This window comes from Perna viridis, chromosome 9 (genome assembly GCF_037379345.1).
Source record: "Perna viridis isolate PV_CMFRI_1.1 ecotype Kerala chromosome 9, ASM3737934v1, whole genome shotgun sequence".
Classification (NCBI taxonomy): Eukaryota; Metazoa; Mollusca; class Bivalvia; order Mytilida; family Mytilidae; genus Perna; species Perna viridis.
The window spans coordinates 688,431-712,307 of NC_142453.1; the positions used below are offsets into that span (position 1 = coordinate 688,431).

General features: G+C 31.4%; 2 protein-coding genes across 8 annotated transcripts in view; one reads left to right on the forward strand and one right to left on the reverse strand.

Moving 5' to 3' along the window:
* LOC148606014 (unconventional myosin-Ic-like) overlaps positions 1-18,025 on the forward strand; it is a 38,379-nt gene extending 20,354 nt beyond the window's left edge. For all 7 annotated transcript variants that reach the window (XM_088546981.1, XM_088546982.1, XM_088546985.1 and 4 more), the window contains exons 9-31: positions 223-294; positions 1,361-1,480; positions 2,239-2,306; positions 2,644-2,749; positions 3,248-3,328; positions 4,417-4,554; positions 5,194-5,289; positions 5,626-5,706; positions 6,216-6,321; positions 6,739-6,856; positions 7,547-7,660; positions 8,236-8,312; positions 9,065-9,133; positions 9,901-9,985; positions 10,528-10,687; positions 11,471-11,554; positions 11,908-12,001; positions 12,460-12,530; positions 12,735-12,876; positions 13,392-13,462; positions 14,161-14,261; positions 15,699-15,798; positions 16,509-18,025. In XM_088546981.1, the coding sequence (XP_088403107.1) occupies positions 223-294; positions 1,361-1,480; positions 2,239-2,306; positions 2,644-2,749; positions 3,248-3,328; positions 4,417-4,554; positions 5,194-5,289; positions 5,626-5,706; positions 6,216-6,321; positions 6,739-6,856; positions 7,547-7,660; positions 8,236-8,312; positions 9,065-9,133; positions 9,901-9,985; positions 10,528-10,687; positions 11,471-11,554; positions 11,908-12,001; positions 12,460-12,530; positions 12,735-12,876; positions 13,392-13,462; positions 14,161-14,261; positions 15,699-15,798; positions 16,509-16,523 (2,169 nt within the window). In that variant the 3' untranslated portion in view covers positions 16,524-18,025. The remainder of the gene's footprint in view (positions 1-222; positions 295-1,360; positions 1,481-2,238; positions 2,307-2,643; positions 2,750-3,247; positions 3,329-4,416; positions 4,555-5,193; positions 5,290-5,625; positions 5,707-6,215; positions 6,322-6,738; positions 6,857-7,546; positions 7,661-8,235; positions 8,313-9,064; positions 9,134-9,900; positions 9,986-10,527; positions 10,688-11,470; positions 11,555-11,907; positions 12,002-12,459; positions 12,531-12,734; positions 12,877-13,391; positions 13,463-14,160; positions 14,262-15,698; positions 15,799-16,508) is intronic.
* Positions 18,026-18,699: 674 nt separating this feature from the next.
* Positions 18,700-22,814, reverse strand: LOC148606015 (uncharacterized). Its single transcript, XM_088546987.1, has 6 exons — positions 22,656-22,814; positions 22,168-22,258; positions 21,175-21,297; positions 20,740-20,813; positions 19,422-19,579; positions 18,700-18,844 (listed from the first exon to the last, which is right to left on the reverse strand). The coding sequence occupies exons 1-6, from the start codon at positions 22,768-22,770 to the stop codon at positions 18,764-18,766; spliced, it is 642 nt and encodes a 213-aa protein (XP_088403113.1). The 5' UTR covers positions 22,771-22,814; the 3' UTR covers positions 18,700-18,763.
* Positions 22,815-23,877: the final 1,063 nt, after the last annotated feature.

Consider the following 23,877-nt stretch of genomic DNA (forward strand, 5'->3'; position numbering starts at 1 on the left):
ATTTACTGTAACAGGGATATTTTCTTTTGTTTTATCTTTATTTACAATTCCTGGAATCAATATCTACTTCAGGGTAGTTTTGAATTTACAGTCATCCATCTTCAAAGAAAAAAATATACATGGCAGTAATAGGTCTTACCATGAAAGAATCAAAAATAAAACAGCCATGAAAGTTTCATGTTTTAACAATATGATGATTAAGTTATGTTCTTACAATTCTAGTTATTAGGATGTCCAGAGAAGATTTTGATGTCAGCCCTACGCCATAAAACAATAGAGGCTAACGGTGAAAAGGTTTGTGTCAGTATTTCTCTAGAATGGTATGAAAATACATGAAACATTTTAAATTGTACTCAGAATAAACAGAATAACTGGTCTTATCTATAGTTTTTATGAAAATAATATTTTCAGGATCTGGTTTTTATCAAAATAAATTTTTACTGTATAATTATTCAGGTTTGTACAACTATCCTTTTTAATCATTGAAAAAAGGTACTTACATGTTCTTTGAAAAAAACCTCAGCATAAACTAGCTTGCATTTGAAATTTTCCACGGAGTACAAGAATATACATGCATGCTTAAAAGGGGAAAAAACATCATCATTTTAGTAAATTCTTTTGTAGCAAGATCATATAGGGTATTTTAGGCCCATGTAAAGGTTTAATAATCATAATAATAATAATAATAATAAGACTTTATTGGGAAGCAAATACAGCTCATGGGATGCAGTTTACACAAATATACATAAATTTAATATATAAATCCTTGTTGAAATAATTAAATTGATAACTTATCAATACATGTACATTATCAATTTTGTAAATAGACAAGAGATACACAATACACGGCAGAGAATATGTAGTGTTTATTAATAACAATTATACATTATTTCTAAGTTTGTCAGCAAGACATTAATATTTACCAAGATTGTTTAATTCTTTTATATTATGAACAGACAACAATTGTATAAGTTTAAATGTAGAAGATCTTCTCCAATGACATGGTGTTAAATATCTCCTTATGATATTGTCATATTTATCACATTCTAAAATGAAATAGTATTCATCTTCAATATCATCCTTGTCACACATATTACAAAATGTGCATATTTCTGTCTATATTATAAAATCTTATATGAAGGGTACTTTTCGCTAATGGCTAAGAATTTTGCTTGTAAAATGTTGCTTCTTTACCAAAAAATCTTTTAGAAACTGATAATTTTTTATTATGTGTACATTGTCTCCCAACTTGATCAACTTAATTATACCGGGTGCTAACAAAAGTATAGTTTCAGTGAAGTTTTAACACAACTGTGACCAAAAAAAAAATGATAGTGATATGTTTTTACATTAATTCCAGATGAAATCTACTCTAACAACAGAACAGGCCTTGTATGCCAGAGATGCCTTATCTAAGGGGATATATGATCGACTATTTACTTGGATTGTGAAAAAAATCAATGAATCACTCAGTAGAAGGGTGGGTATTATGTTCATCAGGAAAGCAAAGTTATTTGGACAATGTCATTATACCTAACTAGTTTAAATTTGAAAACAAAATCAGCAAGATAGACACTCTTTAATCTTTGGTACAAGCTGGCACAGTCAAACTTTTCATACTTGTATGAAAGCTGCTAAATATCAGAAGACAACAAGTACACATGTTCCTGGCTTTAGACAGATAAATAAAATATATTTGGATAATGATAGGAGTAGATGATTGTACAGTATGCTGCTTTAGTCAGAGAAATATTTTGGTTGATAGAAGAATCTAAAAAAGTACTTTTTTTAAGAAATGTGATGGCGGTAGATGAAAACAAAATCAATAAACTCAGCCATTCAAAGTAAATTTCTTGATTCTCAGACCTGTTTTCATTTTCTTAATTTTTTTTTTACCCTAAGTACTGTTTAAAACATCAAAAACAATGATGACATTTCTGTGTTTCATTTTTCGTTAATGATTTAGCAATAAAAATGAATTAAGTACCCTTAAAAGAGATGAGGCAGGGCCTGACAACCAAAACATTATTATCCGTTGGCCTTATAAAGTTAAATGAGCAACTCAATCCCAGCAAGAGTTAGAACGATCAGTGAATTACTTGTTTCAAACCATTGACACTTTAACTTCTTTATCCACTAATATAAAAGTTGCCTTTGTTTGTAGAGAATAACAGAGTGTAACCTAATTGCCTAATTTAAAGATTTGTAGTTTTCTACAAAGTTTCCTTCTATTTGTAGAAAATTATGAAGTGTAACCTAATGGGCTTGTTAGATATCTATGGATTTGAAATCTTTGGTGTCAACAGGTTAGTATATATATATATCTATCAGTATTATTCATGGTTCATGCCTACCTGTGGACTGTTGTTATTGTGAGTTAGCTCTTAAAAAAACGGTTATGCATGAGGTATTTGAATTAGGCAAGGTCTGTTTGATTGATGAACCTTTCTTTTCTTGACACATATGAAATATTATCATAGAACTTTCTTCTATATATAATCAATCAGTCATTCAATCAATCAACTGATCAAAACACATGTAAGTTAATTATAATTCCATGTTAACACTTGGCCTTGAAACTACAGTCATATGATCTAAACATGACTATAGTAGAAATTGACTTGCACTCTACTTTCATTTCAGCTTTGAACAGTTCTGTATAAATTACTGCAATGAGAAGTTACAACAGCTATTTATAGAACTGACCCTAAAGTCTGAACAGGAAGAATATCAGAGTGAAGGAATTGAGGTACATATAACATCATGAAGGCTGTAGGGCAAAAAATTTGGGCCTCCTTTTCTTTATGTTTATACGTTTTATTTTTCATTTTATTTGTATTTAGTTCCATTTTATCTTTTAAAAGTGGCAATTGTTCTCTTATTTATTATTCTTGTCTTCACTACATCTTGTTGTTTCTAAGCTGTTCACTACATTCTATATGTATGGTATTGGAAGAATTAAGAAATTGAAGGATTTTGTCTGGATAATTTTGAAATAATATTACTAAAAATTGTTTGGAAAGCAGGACTATTGCAGTCCCTAACTATTGTACTGTGGACCAACTCCTTTGAAACTAGCTATGACACTTCGTTGATATTTTGTAGGATGATTCAACACTTTATGTATTTAATCATACCAGTATTAATATTCTGTGATTTCATATTTAACATGAACAGGTGTAACTTGATTTGTTAATTAATTTATGGAAATTTTCATGATCTTCTGTATGTGAATTGTATCTTTCAGTGGGAGCCTGTACAGTATTTTAACAACAAGATTATCTGTGATTTAGTTGAAAGTAAACCTATAGGAATCATTACACTACTGGTAGGTTCATTACATAACTGGTAGGCTCATTACATTACTAGTAGGTTCATTACCTTACTGGTAGGTTCATTACATAACTGGTAGGCTCATTACATTAGTGGTAGGTTCATTACCTTACTGGTAGGTTCATGACATAACTGGTAGGCTCATTGCATTACTGGTAGGTTCATTACATAACTGGTTGGTTCATTACATTACTGGTATGTTCATTGCATAACTGGTAGGTTCATTACATAACTGGTAGGTTCATTACATAACTGGTAGGCTCATTACATAACTGGTAGGTTCATTACATTACTGGTAGGCTCATTACATAACTGGTAGGTTCATTAATGATTACATAAAAATAAAGAAAAATAGTTGTTTCTAATTTTGATATTGACAGTATGTGACAAGTTTGTGAATTCTTGATTTCACAGTTTTGAGGTTTTCAGTTAACACATCAGTGGGAATCTTCTTTAAGTTGGGAACCAAATTTTGTGGTTTGGTTTACTCACAAAAACCACGAAAATTGATACCCCAATAACAATAGTACTGTCACAGTATTTTGACAAGCATGAAAGTGTGAGTTTGGATGTCAGTATCAAAATCAAAGGTAACATTTTTTCTGTATATTGGTAATCCAATTATTTCATTTTTAATCATTAAATTTAAATTTGACTTTAACTTTAATTTTAACATTTAACTCGGGACATCATTTTCATTCAAAAATCTGAATGAGGTCTAATGATGTTTCAATCACTCTCAATATTTTGACATATTTTCAAATATCTTGTTATGTATGAGAGCCAGAAAAATATCTGTCAACAAGATCAAAGGAAAAAAGTACAGATTAACAATTAATATAAATTATCAAATTACACAAATGTTACATTAAAGAAATTCAGCCAGTAGAAACTCGTAAATGCCAAAAGAAAAACATTTTTGCTACTTAATGAGAAAAATCCCATATCAATTTCTATATAAATTCCATTATAATTTTTTTTGGTTATGCAAATTATCACAGAAAAATATTTGGAATAACTTAAATAATTAATAGTACATTTAGGAACTTTATCAGGAACATGAAAATGATGTTTTTGTTACAGGATGAAGAATGTTTACGACCAGGGGAGACAACTGACCAAACATTCCTAGATAAGTTGTCAGAGACGGTTGGGAATCATCCACACTTTCTCAGTCATGCCACTGGAGATAATGTCACTAGAAAAACTATAGCAAGAGATGTAAGATACATGACATGTTGCAAATAATAGATAAACTGTTTCCTTTCATGCAGTAGAATAACTGAGGTCATATCACAGGGATGATTTTCGTCTGTTTTTTATTGGATTTCTGCTGTTTCAAATCTGGATTTTACTGTTACAATATTTTTTTTTATTGTATACTTACTTCTGAATTTGCCAAAATCTGTTTTTTTTGTTGACCTTGTAAAATCATCCCTGAATTATCAGGGAAAAATAACTTCCTCAGTCACACCAACAACTCAGTGGTTCAAGGTTCATGTTGCAATAATCATAGGTACAATAACTGTTACATGAGTGGGAGGTGTATTGGAATCACCATGTCCATTACTTATTCTCTCCATCTTGCCAAAATTCTCTTGGTTTTGTAAGTGATGGATTGATTCTTGGCTCCCAATGGATAGATTGATTATAAATTTAGTGTATGGCTTTATATAGATGATTCATACCTAGCAAGAGTTTCACCATGTAACTTCATGTTGTATTTAAATGTAGTGACTGAATTATTTTATTCATTAGCTATTTTTTTTCGCTTTTGGAAAAGGCTCTACATGAACACTAACACCATACTGCTGATATAAGAATGGAAAAGGAATTGTTTTTTTCTTCCTTTCTTTTCAGGAGTTTAGATTGATCCATTATGCTGGAGAAGTAACATACAATGTTAAGGGATTTATAGACAAAAACAATGATCTTCTCTTTAGGGATCTAAAAGAGGTAGGTGAAATTGTCATCTATTTTTTTTTACTTTGCCTACATATGATACCTAAAGAGCATAAAATGTCATCCATTGTCAGTTCTATCATTTTACAACCATAAGATACAGATTCAATTAGGATAGTAAGTTGTTGTTTTAGGGTGGTGGTCCTTGATGATGGAGTGGTGGTCCTTGATGATAGAGTAATGACCATTGATTAACCAGTAACTTGAGAAATCATGAAGTTTTGTCACACTTGTTAGGTTTCAGATTAAAGTACAAATTTAACATATTTATATAGTAGATAGGGCCCTTGGAGTTACATTGGGTTTATCTACAACTGTAATCCTTTGTAGGCTATGAGTGAAACAACTAATCCTATCCTATCAGCATGTTTCCCTAAACCTGAATCACACAACAAGAAAAGACCAGAAACTGTAAGTAATGTGTATAAGTTAAAAGTTATGGTCTGAAAGTATACAATGAACCTGTTAAAACCATGTAGATTTTACTACAATTATATACTGTGACTTATTAACAACCATACTGTGTTGTTTTCAAATGTCTTTCAAAATGATTTATAATAGAAAAATCAATTTGAGAGTGTGAATAGCCAGAATATGATAACAAATGCTGAAGAACACTCTATTACTTTAGGTATGATAAAACACTTATTTACTGGATTTTGGGGGAAAAATAAGTTGTCTGTCGCTTAGTAACCAACTTTTGTTAATGGTGATTCCTCTTGTAATAGTTCGATCTTGTGTGACATTGAACTGCCCTCATATCAAGTCACTACATTTTAAATATTATTCTGTTTTCATTGTGAGGAAGATTTGCTTAAAGTAATATTGACTATAAACTTTGATTTCATTATTATGATGAGTTAAAAAAATCATGTGTTTTTGCAAAATTCAGAGATTTTAAACAAGTCAATGTATTTCAGGCAGGGACCCAGTTTAAGATGAGTCTGAGTCAACTGATGACAATACTAATGTCAAAGGAGCCTTCCTATGTCCGGTGTATCAAACCTAATGATTATAAAAATAAAGGTAAAACTGAACACAAACATAAATTGAGAAAACTAAACCTTTTAAAATCTATTAAGTTAAGTGTTGCTCAAGTAGAAGATGAGTCCAGATACTTATTGAGGAATGGTTTCTTGCATTTCACACTAGATATTTATATTCTTACATATGATGTTACAAAAAAAATTAGCTGATTTTTTTAATTTGTGATTATCATTTTAAAAAGTGACATTAAGGTTTATCTGGAAATTACTCCATTTAGGCCAACTAAAAATAATTCCTTGTTTCTGAGGCCTTTAATCTTTTCTATTGAGGGAATATCATTATCCATCAATAAAATACTAGTGAAAAAGCACCTTCCACATCATTGATGGAATTATACTTTTCAGCAACAATGTCTAAAGCTCTTCCATCACTTTTTGGCAATATTTATATTTATAGGAATATTTGATGAGAAGATTGTTAACCACCAGGTGAAGTATTTAGGTCTAATGGAGAATTTGAGAGTACGTAGAGCTGGTTTTGCCTACAGACGGCCTTATGAAGTGTTCTTAAAAAGGTATTTTAAGATCAGTATTGGCAATGCTATAAAAAAATATACTCGTAGATTTGTATTGTATGAATGCAAGAGAAATATTTAACCATTTGCATGGTCAGCAATTACGATTTCCATATGTTTCGTTTGCTTCTTTATGTTGACAGGGAACAGCAACTTCTTAGATGAATTCTGCTCTTGTTATAGATTTCATATGTCTGTCACTGATTGAATTCTTTATCAGCTGATAGAATGATTATAATTTAGATAAAGTTAGAATATATAAGGAATGACTGTTATATTTTTTAGGTCTATAAAAAAAATAACTTCAATCACGTGGTGCACACTAAATGACCTACATAGCTGGTTATTTTCAATTGTGCACCAAAGGCATTGAGGTTATTTTGAATAAATCGAAAATATGGAACTGTTATTCCTTATAATTTAATTTCAGTTTCAAAATTCAATGAGTAAACCATTGAAAAAGGTTGATGACGTCACAGTCATATAAAAAATTTGGTCTATGAGATGACGGACAAAATATTTTATCCAATCAGAAAGCATATTACATCTGGAATCAAATTATTCCTGTGATGTCAACAGAGAAAAAAATATTTTATGTGAACCTTATAAAGGGATATAATTCAACTTGTCTTGTAATTTTCACTACATACTTACCCACTTGTCATGTTGAGATGATGTATTTTTTTAAAGATATAAAAGTTTATGCCCAGAAACCTGGCCAAGATTTCATGGATCAGATAAAGAGGGAGTTGAAATACTGGTGCGATATCTCAACTATGATCCTGAGGAATTTAGGCTTGGCAAGTAAGTGCTACTGCTACTTTAACTGAAGAGCATGATTCACCTTACCTCACATATATACCTTTCTTCCTAGAAGAAACAGAGAGCATCATTAATGTCCCCTCACATATATACCTCTCAAAGGAACCTTAGTCCTTTTGCTGACATTTCTGTTACAGATTCAGCCAAGCCAAAACATTAATCCTTCAGCCATGTTAGCTAAAAGTTTCCTACCTACTTTAACATCTTACCAAACACTGTTGGTTTTAAAAAAATCATATAAACAAAAAAAGGACACAAATCAAAGTTTGGCTTGTATGTGTATGTAGGGAACACAAGATCGTTTGTGAATAAGTGAATGTGTTCTTTCATAGTTGTATGTTAGGTAGGTCATACTTAATCCTTTTAGTAGATAGATTTTCCTAAGTTTTCTCAAAAATGACCTTGAACGAACATGCTATCAAATTTTGAGTTAAATGAAAAGCATAGGTCACCAAACTTAAGTTGGAGGTAATGGAGCCTTCATATTGGTGATTTTATATCAATTCTGTAGGGAATTTTCACTGTTTCTCTTACTGTTAAAGAACATATATTTTCAGGACCAAGCTATTTATAAGATTTCCCAGGGTTCTGTTTGCCACCGAAGATGCCTTCCAACTCAGAAAACATGAACTAGGTAAGTGCCCATTACAGGCATTAAAGACATCTTACAACTGACATTACCTACTATAGCAGCTTTAAAATGACTGGCACTGATTTCAATACAAATCTGTTTACTCAAGCTACCTTATGTAAACCTACTTGTGGATAATGAAATGTTGTCATCATAGTTGACTGCTATTCAAACTTGAAAGACAATGTCTCAAAGATCACATAGATTTTTGTTGGTCCTTTTGAATGATCAGCATTTTCTAATCTCATTTTTAGTGTTGAATTCATCATTTCTTTACTTGTGCTTTTCTTTTTTTTACTTTCATAATAATAAGACATTTAGCTAAACCAAATACTTAATTGCATTCAACAAGGTAAATTATAGATTATCATGTACATTGACTACTTGATACTTTTCACTTAAATGATAAGGAGAAATTATAACACACCTTGTTAAGACAACAGTAAATTTTTGACAGATTAAGAAAAAAACTGATATTGAATAAGGTCAACACAGTATGTTAATGTAAGCAAATTTACCTTGAACTTTTTCTTTATTTTTGGCCAATGTTCTATTTTCTTACAATCAATTTCTGAAGCATTAGTTTGGCACACTATTGACAGTAGTTAAATAGAACATATTTGGGGTATGGCAGTTTTCAGATTTTTCAATTCAGATTTCAAGAATTATAAAAAAAAAACCTTGTCATATCACTAAGACATTTTTTATGTCACACTTGAACCTTCCTATTTTTATAATTATGCCATGTTTTATAGCCACCAGTATCCAGGCTCAGTACAGAGGCTTTGCACAGAAGAAAAAATACCAGAAACTTAAGTTATCAAGTAAGATTACAGTACTCTGTTTTATTTTTAACATTAAAGATACTCAATTTGAATTTCCCAACTACAAAACACCATTCTTCATTATCCATACAAATTGTACAGAACAAAATACCCAATTTACATTATATATACCAATTCCAACCCACTAATTAGTACCTAATTATATCCTACGTAACGAAGTTGAGAAGAGTAAAATGTTTTTGACCCGTCCATCTGTCAGTCCATCTTCAGTTTTTTTGATTTTTTTTTAACGCTTGCAGATATTGACATGATTTTTGGTATATAAATTCACCATGAAAAGTTACAGGACAGGTTTGTGTTTGGTTTTGCTCTGATGATTTTTACCGAAAATTACGGGCCTTGAACTTTTTTAAACCACAGTAATAACAGTTTTTTTTACTTTTTTTCTGAATGCTCACAGATTATGTCATGGTTTTTGGTATATACCTTCACCATGATAAGTTACAGGTCAAGTGTACTTTAGTTGTTATATTTACTTTGGAATAATTAAAACTCATAGAAATCACAGTCTAGAGTTTGAAATTTACTTGAGTATCCAACATGGGAACTTATGGGGTATATGAGCATGCTCATTAAGGTTATTTAATTGAAATTGCAGTTTACAACAAGAATAAGAAAACAGAACTGAAACAAATACATATACATATAAAGAAATATGTCGTGAAATACAAAGCAATACCTCTTCTACAACAAATAAATCTTGCTATATTTTTTAGCTATTTATCAACTTCTACTCTATATTTCAGCCATCACATTACAGAGTTATTGGAGACGATATAAGGCCAGAGTATTAATGCTGAAGAGGAAGCGTGCTGCTATGGCCATAAGAAAGTAAGAATTTAAGATCACTTTAATTAAAATCGTCCAACTCACTTGATTTCTACTTTATTTTGCAACCCAACTTGTAAGCTATATATTGAATAAGTCTTGTCTAACTGGTTACCTTATTTTCTATGATTTATGAATCAATATATTAAGATGAAACTTTACACAATGACTTAGTATCATATATCTGTGTGGATGAAACAATGTATTAAAAGCCTGATTTTTGGGTAGGGAAAAATTGACTAGTTATTAGTCCCCTACCATCGACTTTGGCTGAAGGGGATTCCTTCCATCAGTCTGACAAATTAGTTTTCTGCACTTTGTTTTGTCATGCTTGCAGATATACAACTGATATGTGGTACATTGCTTTACCATAAACAGTTACAAATCAATTAAAAAAATTTTTCTGGTGCATTGATTTTTTGCTGAGCTAGTTTTTCTTTCTTACAAAGCGTTGAAATTTAAATCATGAAAGAGAGGCATTACAATTGTAGAATTTTGCTTAAAATCATCTGATGGTTTATTTTATTGAATCTTTTTGTTTGCAGATTTGTCAATGGTTTTATACACAGAAAGGACCCAGAATGTGATGAGAACAGAGAGTTTATAAAGTTTACCAAATATAATTATCTCCACAAACTGAAAAACAATCTTCCTATCTCAGTTTTGTCAAAGTCATGGCCCAATGCACCAGCTCTTCTACAAGACGTAAGTACAATGTATTACTACCAGGCATTTCAACAAGTACTAGCCCCAGTACAAAAAAAAAACAAACTGTATAATTACTGAAGTCTAAGGATATTCTTACTTTCCAAGGCAACTTCATTGGAAGTATTAGGATATCGTGGCATCCAATGCTGTAAAGGACATTCTCAGAATTAAATTATTTATCAAGTAATGTGGTACTAGGGTGTATTTAGTTGACTAGATTGAACCTTTCTACTTTTCAGTTAAAGTAAATGATTTATACAGAATTTAATGGGGGGTTTTCTGCTTTAACAAATTACAGTATTTAATTTAGAATTATTTAAGAATTGAATGTTTCATTTTTGATGCTTCATCAGCATGTAAAAGCATTGACCATAGCATATTTACTGGCACTTCATGTCGAAAAGGACCAACTGGTCAATGCTTTCACACGCTGATGAAACATTCGCTACTTATAACTACATTTCATATGTTTCTGTGATTTTATTTCTATTTTATTTTATCATGTTAAGATATACATAGTAAATAGGCAATTCACAGTGATCAATATAAGTAGTTCACTCAGTTGTGGACGTGGTCTATATAGATAGTTCAAACGTGTTTCTTCCTTTAATGAATAATATTATGTGTAAGGCCGATTATCTAATGAAACTAACATATTGTAATGCTCAGTAATTGTAATTATTTATAGATGCATGTTAACTTTGATGAGGTGATCACATATAGATTCTACATGTATATCCATTTTTACAGCATAATATATATATAGTATATTTATTCCAGACATCCTCACTGTTACGGACCCTATGTATGAAAAACCTTGTACTGAAATATGTCAAGAAAGTCACTCCTGATTATAAATTTAAGGTAAATCATAATTACATGGTATCTGTGCATATATATGGGCTTAGTGGGTAAACCAAGGTGTCAAATAGTAGGAATTTTAAACTTGACAAGTTACACAAAACATGAGGAAACTCAAATATACACATGAACACATATACACTAATTCCACCAAAAACTAGGGATGAACAGAGATGGTTTGAAGAGTACATATTTCTGTTGTATATTAGCCTATTTGGTTATAGCTCAAACAGCTACTTTATCATGTATATAGGTTTATAAATTAAAAATTCAAGGATTTGCATGGAGTATGTAATTTATAGCTGTGGGTTTGTCTGTCTGTTGTATATAAGAATATTATCTTGTGAAAATTACAGATGGAGGAAAAGGTAGAGGCTGAGTCACTGTTCAAAGGGAAGAAAGCTTCCTACCCAGACAGTGTAAAATTAATGTTTACTGATAGCAGATTGGGTAAGTACTATAATGTTTTTAACAACTAGAGAATCTTTACTATAATTTTAATGTTATATCCAAGCTTGAAGTGTCAGGGTATATAATGAACCTCAGAATTTTTGTTTCCAGGTGATGATTTAGAAATCCTTTGTTCAAATCTTTTAAACTTTTAAGACAATGCTCTTCACAATGAAATATGGGTGAAAGTTGATTTTGTTCACCATTCAGGCAGCATGGTCTTTCCATTGTAGATATATAGAGTAATGAAAGCTGTATACCCAAACAAAATCCATCTTTGATGTAAGCATTTCAGACTTTTTGAAACTATCCTTAGTAAGAGTAATCAAGGGAACCAAGGTTACATGTACATTTTAAATACTTAGTAGCCTTTGTCTTATTTGAACAGTGCTGAATCCATAACAAACTTGCTATTCTGTAGAGTGCAATAAAAAACGAAAATTAATTATCTTTTGCAGGTGATCAGCATGCAAGATTGATTTCTTCAGTTTTTGATTCAAAGGTCAAAGACATGGAAGAGAAGGTCAAGGTAACATTTTTATTGGTTTTTTGATTGGTACTGCCAATGAAATTTGAATATTTTATTCTATTAAGAAATATTGTATCAGGTTTGAGAATGAATTCCAAACGAAAACTTAGTTTTTGGACTGCATTTATGGAAATAATTTTTTAAATGTGATTTTACAAAAGATAGAGAATAATGAATTTATTTTGTTTTGTTTTTTTCTCTCAGTACTCAACAGTTGTAACGAAATTTGATCGCCATGGTTACAAAGCCAGAAAGAGACTGATGATTCTTACTGATAAACATCTATATTTAGTAACAGACAAGGATTGTGGATTGAAGGACAAAATTCAGTTTGATAAAATCACAGGTAATTTACTGGGCTGTGACAACAGTACTGTAGGTTAGAATTGCTTACAGGATAGAAAAATTCCAACTTTTTTGAAATTATAATTGAATGTTCAAAGCTCAAAAATGAATGTCCATGATACATGTAGTTACATGTTTAATATTATTCTTTAAGCCCATAATTAAGTGAGGAATGCTGGTTGTCAAGACTTCAGAAAAATATCAATGATATATTGGCTGTTCAAAGATTGATATTCAGCTGCCATATCTTCTTGATTTGTTACTTTTGTCAAACTTTTCTTGATGGGTCTTGTAAACACTGAAGTTGGTAAAGTTTTTTTTATTTAGAAGAATGTGTTCTGAAATGAATTAGATGTTAGAAAGTTCCTTAATGTAACCCAAACTTTTCAGGTTCTGATACTAAATCTGTACCATGTAATCCTAAAATTTTTTCAATTATTTAAGATAATTATAGTGTAAGCAATTAGAAAGAAAAATCTTGAGGAAAAAAATTATACAGGTATCCATTTCTTGTAGGTATATTGACAAGTTGCTATGGTGATGGCCTTTTCATTGTAACTGTAACCCAAGGAGAAGATGGAGTCAAAGTAGGTTTAGAAGTTTAGAATGTAAATTTGTGGCTTTAAAAAGAAAAAAACAAAAAGAAACACCACACAAAAATAGAAATCCTACACAGGAAGCCTTAATTAATGAAGAATCTGGACAATTTAGAAAATCATTCAATTGAGCCCCTACTTTGAGTGCAGGTATATAGTGATTGGGGCCGACATGATTTTTTTTCTGGCACTTTAGTGGAATTATGCTATTTCAAATCCAGATTTTACTATTATGATTCTATTTTTACTGTATATTTACTTCGATTTTGCCAATTTCTGCTTTGTTGACCTTGTAATATCATCCCTATTGAGGTGTATGACCTTTTCCTCATTCCCTAACACAGAGCAGTATCCATCTCTTAACTGCTGCTCCTTCTGAATTGAATTTCATGAAATTTTCACAGAATCTTTATTACATTTTCCCATTGTGCACCTCCTATTTTAGATTTTATTGGGGATATTTATTTGCTATTAGCTTGAACATGTATTTATAATCATAAAAGTTAAAGTATTCATGGCAACATAGTTTATTATTTTCAATTTTATTTCACTAATTGGAAGTTGAGATATGTTTTTGATAGTGCATTATCTCAATGTAGCAGTTATTTGTTTATATTAATTATATTCCTCAGCTCAGTGTTATATGTCTGAATCATATTTATTATTCAGCTCAAAACTGTACATTGTAGGGAGACTTGATATTAAAAAGTGACAATGTGATAGAAGTGATTACAAAATTATCGATGATTGGAGGGAAATCAGAGGTTGTGCAGGTTGTCAGCGATGAGAGGTATATATCATATATTCAGATTAAAATACACGTTTTTGGCTCACCTGGTCCAAAGGGCCATGTGAGCAATTGCCATCACTTGGCATGTGATGTCGTCGTTAACAATTTTTCAAAACTGTTTTCTTTTGAACTACTGGACCAATAAGAACCAAACTTGGTGTAGATGTTTTTTGGGGTATTCTACATTGAACTGACGTGGGGATTTTTGATATGTCGAAAAACATGGCTGCCATTACTTAAAATAGAACATTTGGACAACATTTCTGAAGCTGTAAGGTTTCAGCAAAGTTCTGATGGGGTCAAAGTGTTAAGCATGATGAAATCTATCAGTAGTCAAATTGTTATGAAAATCTGTTTACCCATGGTGGAGTTATTGTGTTTTTTTGCTACTTTGATGTTATTACTTTAAAAAATCCTCTGTTTTAAAACTACTGGACAGAAATCAATGAAAGTTGATATGATTTTTCCTTAGGTATGAGGGTTATGAATTTTTATCAAGAAAAAACATGGTCTCTCGTACAAAAAAAACTATGTGGCTCTTTAAGTCAAGTGAGCAATTCAGGCTTTTCAAAGTCTTTAGTTTTTAAATGCATTATAAGTGGTTGTTTAAACCCTACATTGTTTACCCTTTATTGCATACCCTATATCACACTTTTGGAACTATATCACAGCCCTAGACCTATATCGCATACCCTATATCACACCCCTAGACCAATATCACATATCTGGACCTATATCACACCCCTAGACCTATATCGCATACCCTATATCACACCCCTAGACCTATATCACATCCCCAATATCACATTTATGGACCTATATCACATACCCTATATCACACTCCTATGCTTTGAGCTGTTTATGTTTGGCATGGTGATGAAAATGGGTATTGTGGAACCCCAATAAGAGGCGAGGAAGGACCTGTAACCTTTTTCACAGAAAACATTAACTGTAAAATTATTGTACATTATAACATCACAAAACTTTGATCTACTATGATGTCATACTTACGACTTATTTTACACTTATGATTTTTTTGTGAAAAGGTTTGCTGAGTTTTATATTTGATAATTTGTCATACTTTCTCTTAACAGCACCAGTCATGGATTTTCTGGGGAGAAAATTGGTACTCATAACTGTTACCCCTCACAGTTTAGGGCCAGACTCACAAAATCAATGAAAAATGTAGAATCTCTCATAAAAAAAGTATGGGAGGTGTTTGATTAGAATTACTACATTTTCTGTGAAAAGTAAAAAAAAAAAGAATTTTTACATAAAAAATATGCGTTTACATTAAAATCTGGCAAATGAGACAGAAGATTGATGTGGAGAATCTCCTATGTGAACTATTTCAAAGGTTAACATGAATGGGTAATCTGAGTTTTGTTAGATTTGTTTGGCCTTATTTTTAATATCATACTTTGCTTTATTTTTCAGCATCAGTCATGGTTTATCTGGAGGGAAAGCTGGTACTATAGACTTTGTTAAAGGTTCCGTTGATAGCATGAAGAAAGGAAAGAACGGACACTTCTGTGTGGTAAATATATATCCATATTGATTATCTCTTTTTATACAACCACAAAAATTGTGGTCATTTAATGGTATCATGGTTTTGTTAGCATCATCCAGTGTCCATAACAATATTGTTTCCATACAATCACTTGAGTATAAGTGTATAAATTTTTATGCAATTTAATTACAAGGATCCATACTACAAAAGGAAGGCTGGGATTGATTTTCGGGTTGTCACTTTGGCCATTTATCAAAAAGGGAGCCAGAAATAAGCACTTTATGGATATCCAGACACTTACTTGACTATAAATGAATGGATCTTTATAAAAATTGTACAACAAGGTGCCATACTACATATGGATGGGTGGAATGGATTTTTTGGGTTGTAACTGGTATGTTATTTTATTGCTCATTAAAATATTTTGTTTTTTTTTTTATTAATGAACATAACACACCAAAATGTTTTTTTCTGATAACTCCACATACAAAGTTTGGAGGGGTAAATAGGAATCACCATCTTGTCTGTCTGTCAATCTATCTTTCCAAATTTCTTGTTAATTTGAAAATATAAAATTCACTTTCAGACAATATCATTACAAATTGTACATGAAATTTCTTTTCATTTTCATCATTGTGTTTGTAAAATCTTTTTCTTCCTTTGATTTTATGAATCATTTGGGTTGTTATGTTGACTTTTAATGGTAACATAAAAGATATTTTTGTTTTTATTTTCAGATTGTTGCCCATTGAAAGAGATAACCTGATAACATGATCAAAACTCAGCAATCTTGAGGAAATCCTGAAAAAGCCAGTTACAAATCACCATTCCAATGCATGGACAATTCTTCATTGACAATAATTGGTCTCCTTGGCATGCAGGAAGTTAAATGTTGTTTCTTGCCCATATATTGATGATTGAAGTTGTATGTAAAGATGATAAATCAAACAGCTTTAGTTTAACTCAAATTAGAATTAAAAAAACCAACTGCATGAATTCCTCATAACACTTACATCAAACCAGATTTAAATGAAGTCCTGTGCTTTTTTAAAGTTTCTGAGTTGTTAAATTCATAAACTAGATTTATTTGGTACCATCAATTTAGAAAGACCTCCGAATGTTACAACAACAGAAAGAGTAAAACATCTTTAGCCTAACAATAGCCTTACAGAATTGCAACGAGGACTTGCATTCTTTATTCCACTCTATATTTACTGTTCTATATTGCGCTATAAATGTTTTTCCATTCATTCATTAAATTATACACATGTTTTCTAGTCAAAACTTTTTAAAATTGCATGTTTGTCTTATGTTGTGTTTTTTCCCCGATGTTTTTTTTTCTACAGCAATTTCTTGATTAGTGTTTTTTTTTTTGACAAAATGTACGTGGAAGTAAAGTAACCTGTTTAAAGAAATGATCAGATACATGTATAGATGTTCATCAACATCACATCTGTTGGAACATGTTTTCTCTAGCTAAGATATGAATGTTAAACAAGATTGAATTTATATTATATTAACAGTAGGAATATCCTTTCTTCTGATTTTGTGGCTTCAATGTTTGCTATGCGTTGTATTCTTGCATTTTTCCAAGTATAGTAAGTTTGTATGATACTTTGAATGTATTCTTTTTCTTGGGTATAAATGCTTTTAATTTAATGAAAAAACTTCAGTTTATTAGTGGATGCTTGCAATCGTTGATTTGACTGCTCCATCATACAAATTAATTTAAATTTTCATTTTTGTTAGGAACCAATTTCATGGTTTGTCAAATTTATGAATATCAGAAAAATTAGTACCCACGAACAATAATACATTCAAAGTAGAACTTTTTGGAAACATTTCTAGAACAAATTGTGAAACACCCCAGAATTTGTTTGGTAGTAAGAAAGGTATTTTGTAGAATGTACGTGTAAACACAGTGCTTTCAGATCTATATTTATATATATTCATGTGATATTTATTGTTAACCATGTGTTCAACCATTTTATCAAAATATTGTATCCAATTGTTTACTTAGTTCTTTCTCCATAAGTTCCATATGGTAAGGACTATGCTTAAAAAGTGAAGTTTCTCTATTGCAGTATTTATATATTTGTACTAAACATTTTGTCATGAATTAGATTCTTATGTCTTCAATTCACGTCAAACTGTCATTACATCTGTGATTTTATTGTGGTGCTTTATATATGAATTATTGTTGTATATTTATATTTCTATCATTACAAATTGATCGGATAAACTTAGTTCTACATACATGTTGTTTATTTATATACATCATGGATGTATCTTAGCTATACTTTGCTTTAAGATCAGATTTCAATTAATGGGTATCAGTACTTTTAAAAAGTACATTTAACCATACAGCTGGTAATTAAATGATGAAGAAGGGCTCATTATTAAAAGGGTAATAACAGAATTACCAAACTTATTGATGAAAACTGTTGTCAACAGGATTAGTCAATGGAAGGAAATTCCATATAACAAATAACAATATCAAGACAAGAACCAGAAAGTTATGAAATCATGATGTTTGTAAGAATTCAACAATGAAACCATTTTTTCCAGAATTTAAAGAATGAAACAAAATTCTGTTTAATTATTGAACGTTCTATTGATGGTAGTAGTATATAGGGGCAACTCTTTCGCTGTACACTGTGTATAATGTTGTTTTGGGGCCAGCTGCAGCCTACCCTGTGTTGTGAGAGTTTCTTTATCGTTCATTGAAGACCCATAGGTGACTTTGAGCAGACATTTTCATTATGCTGGGGTTGTTGTCTCTTGACACATTCACCATAACCATTCTTGTTATACTGATGAATACGTGTGTAATAACTAAAGATATAAAATATATACAAAACAATAATCTCAGTAGTAAATTCTTGTAACACAGAAGTATGGTAGGATTATAATAAAGTAAAGTTGTAATACGATGTATGATATTTTATTATATGGTTTTCGGTTGTACCTTTTTGGACGAAGCAGTCTGTTTTCACCCGATATAAGGTAGCCCTAGCACCCCACATATCTTGTAGACATTCTTCGCTATCAGTTTTTCTGCAGCACTGCAAATCTATAATATTAATTATATATGTATTATATATATACATGTATAATGGATCAGAAGTATGGCGAGACAACTTTCAGACACAAAAAAACTACAGAAACTGAACAAGGTAATAATATTGGCAATGTAACTGAAACGAGACCAAATGCCCATCATACAACCAAACCAATAACTTCAATTATAACAACTATAAACGTCGGGGAGTACTCGCCATTACTTCAAAGAATGAATTAACTGTTTTTAAAATAATACAAAGAATTGTTAGAAACGAGCAGCTTAAATTCCACTAATCTTGAGATAAATTATAACATCATCCATCACACACACACACACTCGTGTAACAAATATTAATGTATGTCTGCTCTCTTCTGTGTTGTTTACATAGTTTCAGTCTAGTGATGTAATGACGGAGAATAGTCGATGAATTATATATTACTATAAATCGACAGAGTAATTGAAAATTGGACGATGATGACTCTCGATGGATCAAGTTGATTAGTATTGCGCAGATCTATCACGTCAATGTTATACCATATTCTTGTTTTGTATTACTATTCTCGTCGATGACTATATATATACATACCTTTCCTTTGAGTTTTTTCTTCAGTCTGTGTATTACAAGCCTTTTGAAAACCTTTGTAATGTAGCTCATTAGTTTTCCAACAAGGTTATAACCCTTGATATTCACATCTAACTTCCTAATCCAATCTCTACATCGAACAACCTTCAGATCAGCTTTTCCTAGATATAAATAAATATAGGATAATTAATTGTTAATAGAGAAAGAATAATCAAAATGCGACCAAGACCACCGACAAATGCAATTTTTTAATTGCTCATTTGCTTTTGTTACTTTGTATGTATGATCTTAGTTACTTTATGTTGTGTATGTCTGTTTTCCACGTCTGGTCTTTGTCCCTGGATTGCATTCTTTTGATTACCGCTATAACCTTGGTTCCCTTGATTATTCTTTAACGAGTGCCCGGAACAACTCCAACTGTTACCGACACAACGTTTAATCATATTGTAGTTATTCACGATGACAAATTGACTACCTACTCTATTTTGAATAGATTTTAGATTTTGTGATTTGCCGATTCATATTCCACTTCATTAAGCCTTTGGCGTCAAATAAAGTCAATTTTACCACAGAAATAGCTAGATGTAATGATGAAAATAGAAAATCTGACAGAGAATTCATACATTTATTTGTGAAATATCGAAATTAATTACCCAGGGAATAGTTGATAATTAACTGTTTAATTATCTTTACTAATATCTGATTGCTTCAATGCAACACTATCCCCTTGTGAAGTGTTAGCATTCAAATGACTTATTAAATTAGATCACTTAGACAGGCGAATGGAAAATGTTCCTTGTAGTATATTGTGGGGTCATTTATATGTTTTTACAAACGATTTTAATATACCGACTGAAAATCACTTTTTAAAAACGAAAAGGAGAAAATTAGGATGTAACTATGCACAAATTCTAACATGTTCTCCTTTAAATGCATCTCTTGCAATGTCATACCTACCTATACAATCGCAATACGTTTAAGAGGGCGTCCAGCGTGTGGCACATGACAAATTTGATTTAAAAAAAATGTTCATCTACTTCATATCACAAATGCATCCCTAAAGAGAAACAAATTACATGGAAAGCATTGACATTTATTGAAAAAGGGATATAACTCTTTCATTTTGGCCAAATTTAGTTGCTTTCTTAGGAAACTAAAATTGAACCATCCATTGTTGATTTAAAAAAAAATGGATATATATATTATATATTATATGTTATAAACTGGAACAAAAAATTCAGAGGGATGAAATTTGCCATGTGCCATCCACATCATAGGAACTGCCTGGTTTCTGAACGGACAGTCTCTGAAATTAACTTACTAAGTGTAATTGAAATACCAACTCCATCTGCTGATGATTGAATAGTCCCTTTTCCTTTAATTTTGACAAATAAGCTGAAAATATACACATGTACATGCACATTCATATCTATAAGTCCGATTGATATATGGATATATTTTCAATATTAAGGGAACTTAGGTAATAGATGCAGCTTAATATAAAAGAATATTTTAATTTCAAGATTTCTTGAAGATTCTATGAAGAAACCGCAATTTAGCCTCTACACTACAAAAAAATCAAAGGAATCTATCAATAGATCTTCGTCATGTTGATCGAGAACAATAAAAGAGCCAATCTCTCATGAAAGAAAAACAAAACAACATTGAAGAACGTGTTTCATACTGCTGACTGATAGGGACCAGAATAATAAAATAATAAACTATGGTGGACATACACAATATAATAATTACTTACACCTTGATTTTGACACTCCACTTAGCGGCTAGAGTGATGCCAAAGTTAGACACGTGTACCGTTATTGTTGAATAGGTTTCTGTAATTGTTACGTGTGGTACAGTTATCCGGAGCACATTGATACTGCAATGACAATTAAGAATGTGTACTTTTTCCTTTGCCTACGCAGACTTCTTGTACCGCTCTAGACTTCTTACAAATGTGGCTACAAGATAGAAGTCATCAATACAAAAGTTTTATAGTCGTCATCATGAACCTGTGTGAGTTGTTATGGTGTATCCATCTGCACCACGAGAACCGATTTGTTTAACGTGTCGTAAGTTTCCTTTTGACTTTTGTTTACCCCAGACTTGACTTTTTATGAGCAACTCGGCAGATGTTTCTAGAAAAGCAGAGGACGCTTACCCTACCGGTGCACCTGGTTAAAGCTCCCAGTTTTTAGTGGTTCGAATTACTCATTTGCTTTTGTTGCTTTGTACGTGTTATTGTGGTAATTTAATGTTTTTATGTGTGTGTCTGTTTTCTCTGTCTGGTCTTTGTCCTCGGATAACTCTTTTGATTTCCGCAAGAATCTTGATTCCCTTGATCATTCTTTTTATCTGATTATAACTTTTTTTTTGTTTCGTCAGATGTTCTTCCTGCTGTATGTTCAAACACCTGCCCCAAATCAGTGCCGTCATGGACAGATTGATTACTTATGGTTTAACGTCTTATGGCAGGTATTTCATGCATTTCAGGCCGAAGGTGTTCATTTTAATGTATTATGTGTGTTTGACCGTCAAAAGCTCAAAAAACTTATGTTTACTTTAACCATGCCGACCTTAAATAATCTATTTATTTGGTTCAAATGATGATGAGATGTTACTAATTGAAGCACGTAGACAGCAATATACTGAAATTTTCAATATTGATTTAAGTGACATTTCTGTATTTATTTCCCTTCCCCGTTCTATCCATCGACATTAATAATAATTATAAAATAGAAATACCCACTCATAGACGGTTCCTTTCTTAAAGCTCTGATCAGGTATCTGAATTAAAGCCTTGAGATCATTGCTACACAAATCACCGATTAAGCCGCCCGCTGCAATAATACTTCATTATTTAATTATTTTAACAACAAAAAGAGCCTAATTAGCCCATTTGTTCAATTATAGTTTCATAAAGACTAAGAAGTTATTGTTTATAACTTAGAACAATTGTTGTAAGTTTTACAGTAATAACCACATTACCAATTGGAATATTCTTTCTAATTAATGTAACTGTCAACATATATGGTTACGATCTCACACTTTTATCTCTCAATAAATCTTACAAGAGCCATTCATACACCAATGACGCAGTGAATACGTTTATGCATACATATGTTATTTCATTTCTATTTCAAGTAAACCCTGTACAAGAATTTCTTTTGCAGATCAAAATCTCTTTATAAATCTAGAAAACACATTTCCTTTATCTGAACCTTTTGAATGTCTTACCTGCTATCTTTTTTGATGCAGAAATTCCAGCAGTACTGATCTGAACACTAAGAAACAGCGACAGGGCAAGTAAAAGTTTAGTCATGTTTATGTTTATCGCGTGGAATGTACACATTTAATGCTATAATTTCCTACCTTTTGTTTTATTTATTATAAGGCATCACTACTCTAAATTCATTATTCTACAGCTGTGATACTCATTGTTTCATTACATACATCCAAAAATATTGATGATTTGGGTCACACAAGTACTGCTATTAAAGTATCGGTGAAAACAAGGATCATGTAAGAAAACGAATAGTATCTGGACTAGGGCATATATAAATAGGAGTTGAAATAGAAAGAAAAGATCTTCAAAGGTCTGCAAAAAAGTTAAAAAAAAATCCAACAGCACAAAGTCTACCAACAGCAAGGGTAGAATCCAAGTGCTCCAAAGGGGTTAGCTGTTTCGGCTTATGTAAACATCTTCTCCGAAAGGGTGAGCTCTTCCAGCTGAATGTAATTACCTGCTCCGAAAGGGTAAGCAGTTACCGCTAAATGCAAATACCTGATCCGAAAGGGGGAGCTGTTCCGGCTTAATGCAAATACCTGCTGTGCAAGTCGTGCTGGTTAATTGGCAAGAAAGGGGTTATTTTTTGGAAGGCACGAAAATTTGTGAATCATGTGAATCTTTTAAATACATAAAGTCTATGTATTATCTTAACACATTGGAACACCTAATGAATAAATGTTTATTAATTGAACGGTTACATACATTTAGCACCTGAAATTGAAACAATTTTACGGGAAATCGTTACCACGCAAACATAGGGGAAACAAATCTGAATAGGAGTAATTGTATCATACTATTTTCTTTTTTGGGTTTTCAGTTTTGCCTGAGTCTTTGACTGACTATTATTACACTTTAATATCAAGTCGTTATTCTACTAAAATCTACTAAAAAGTTCGATAATCTTTGTCAACACGCACATATTTCCAAAAATATCTTCAAATTCGAAAAGTACCGACCTGTTGCCAATAATTCTTATATAATTAAATAACATGATTGTTGAAACAAAACATAAAGTAACTAAAATCATTAATCCATTAATTTAAACAAAAGAAGGGATTGTTCGAAGGGGACAAACTATGCTATGAACTGGATAAATCGATAACAAGTAAATTGTTCTGACCAGTACAAAAAGAAACAAAAAAAAAAAAGAAAAAAAAAGAAAAAAAGAAA

What these genes read in the sequence shown, in the direction of transcription:
- LOC148606015 (XM_088546987.1), bottom strand. Translation starts at nt 22,770, where the DNA reads ATGTGTACATTCCACGCGATAAACATAAACATGACTAAACTTTTACTT. An exon ending in TGCATCAAAAAAGATAGCAG is followed by an intron (nt 22,259 to 22,655) that starts GTAAGACATTCA and finishes GTATTATTGCAG; the next exon opens with CGGGCGGCTTAATCGGTGAT. An exon ending in AAGAAAGGAACCGTCTATGA is followed by an intron (nt 21,298 to 22,167) that starts GTGGGTATTTCT and finishes TTGTCATTGCAG; the next exon opens with TATCAATGTGCTCCGGATAA.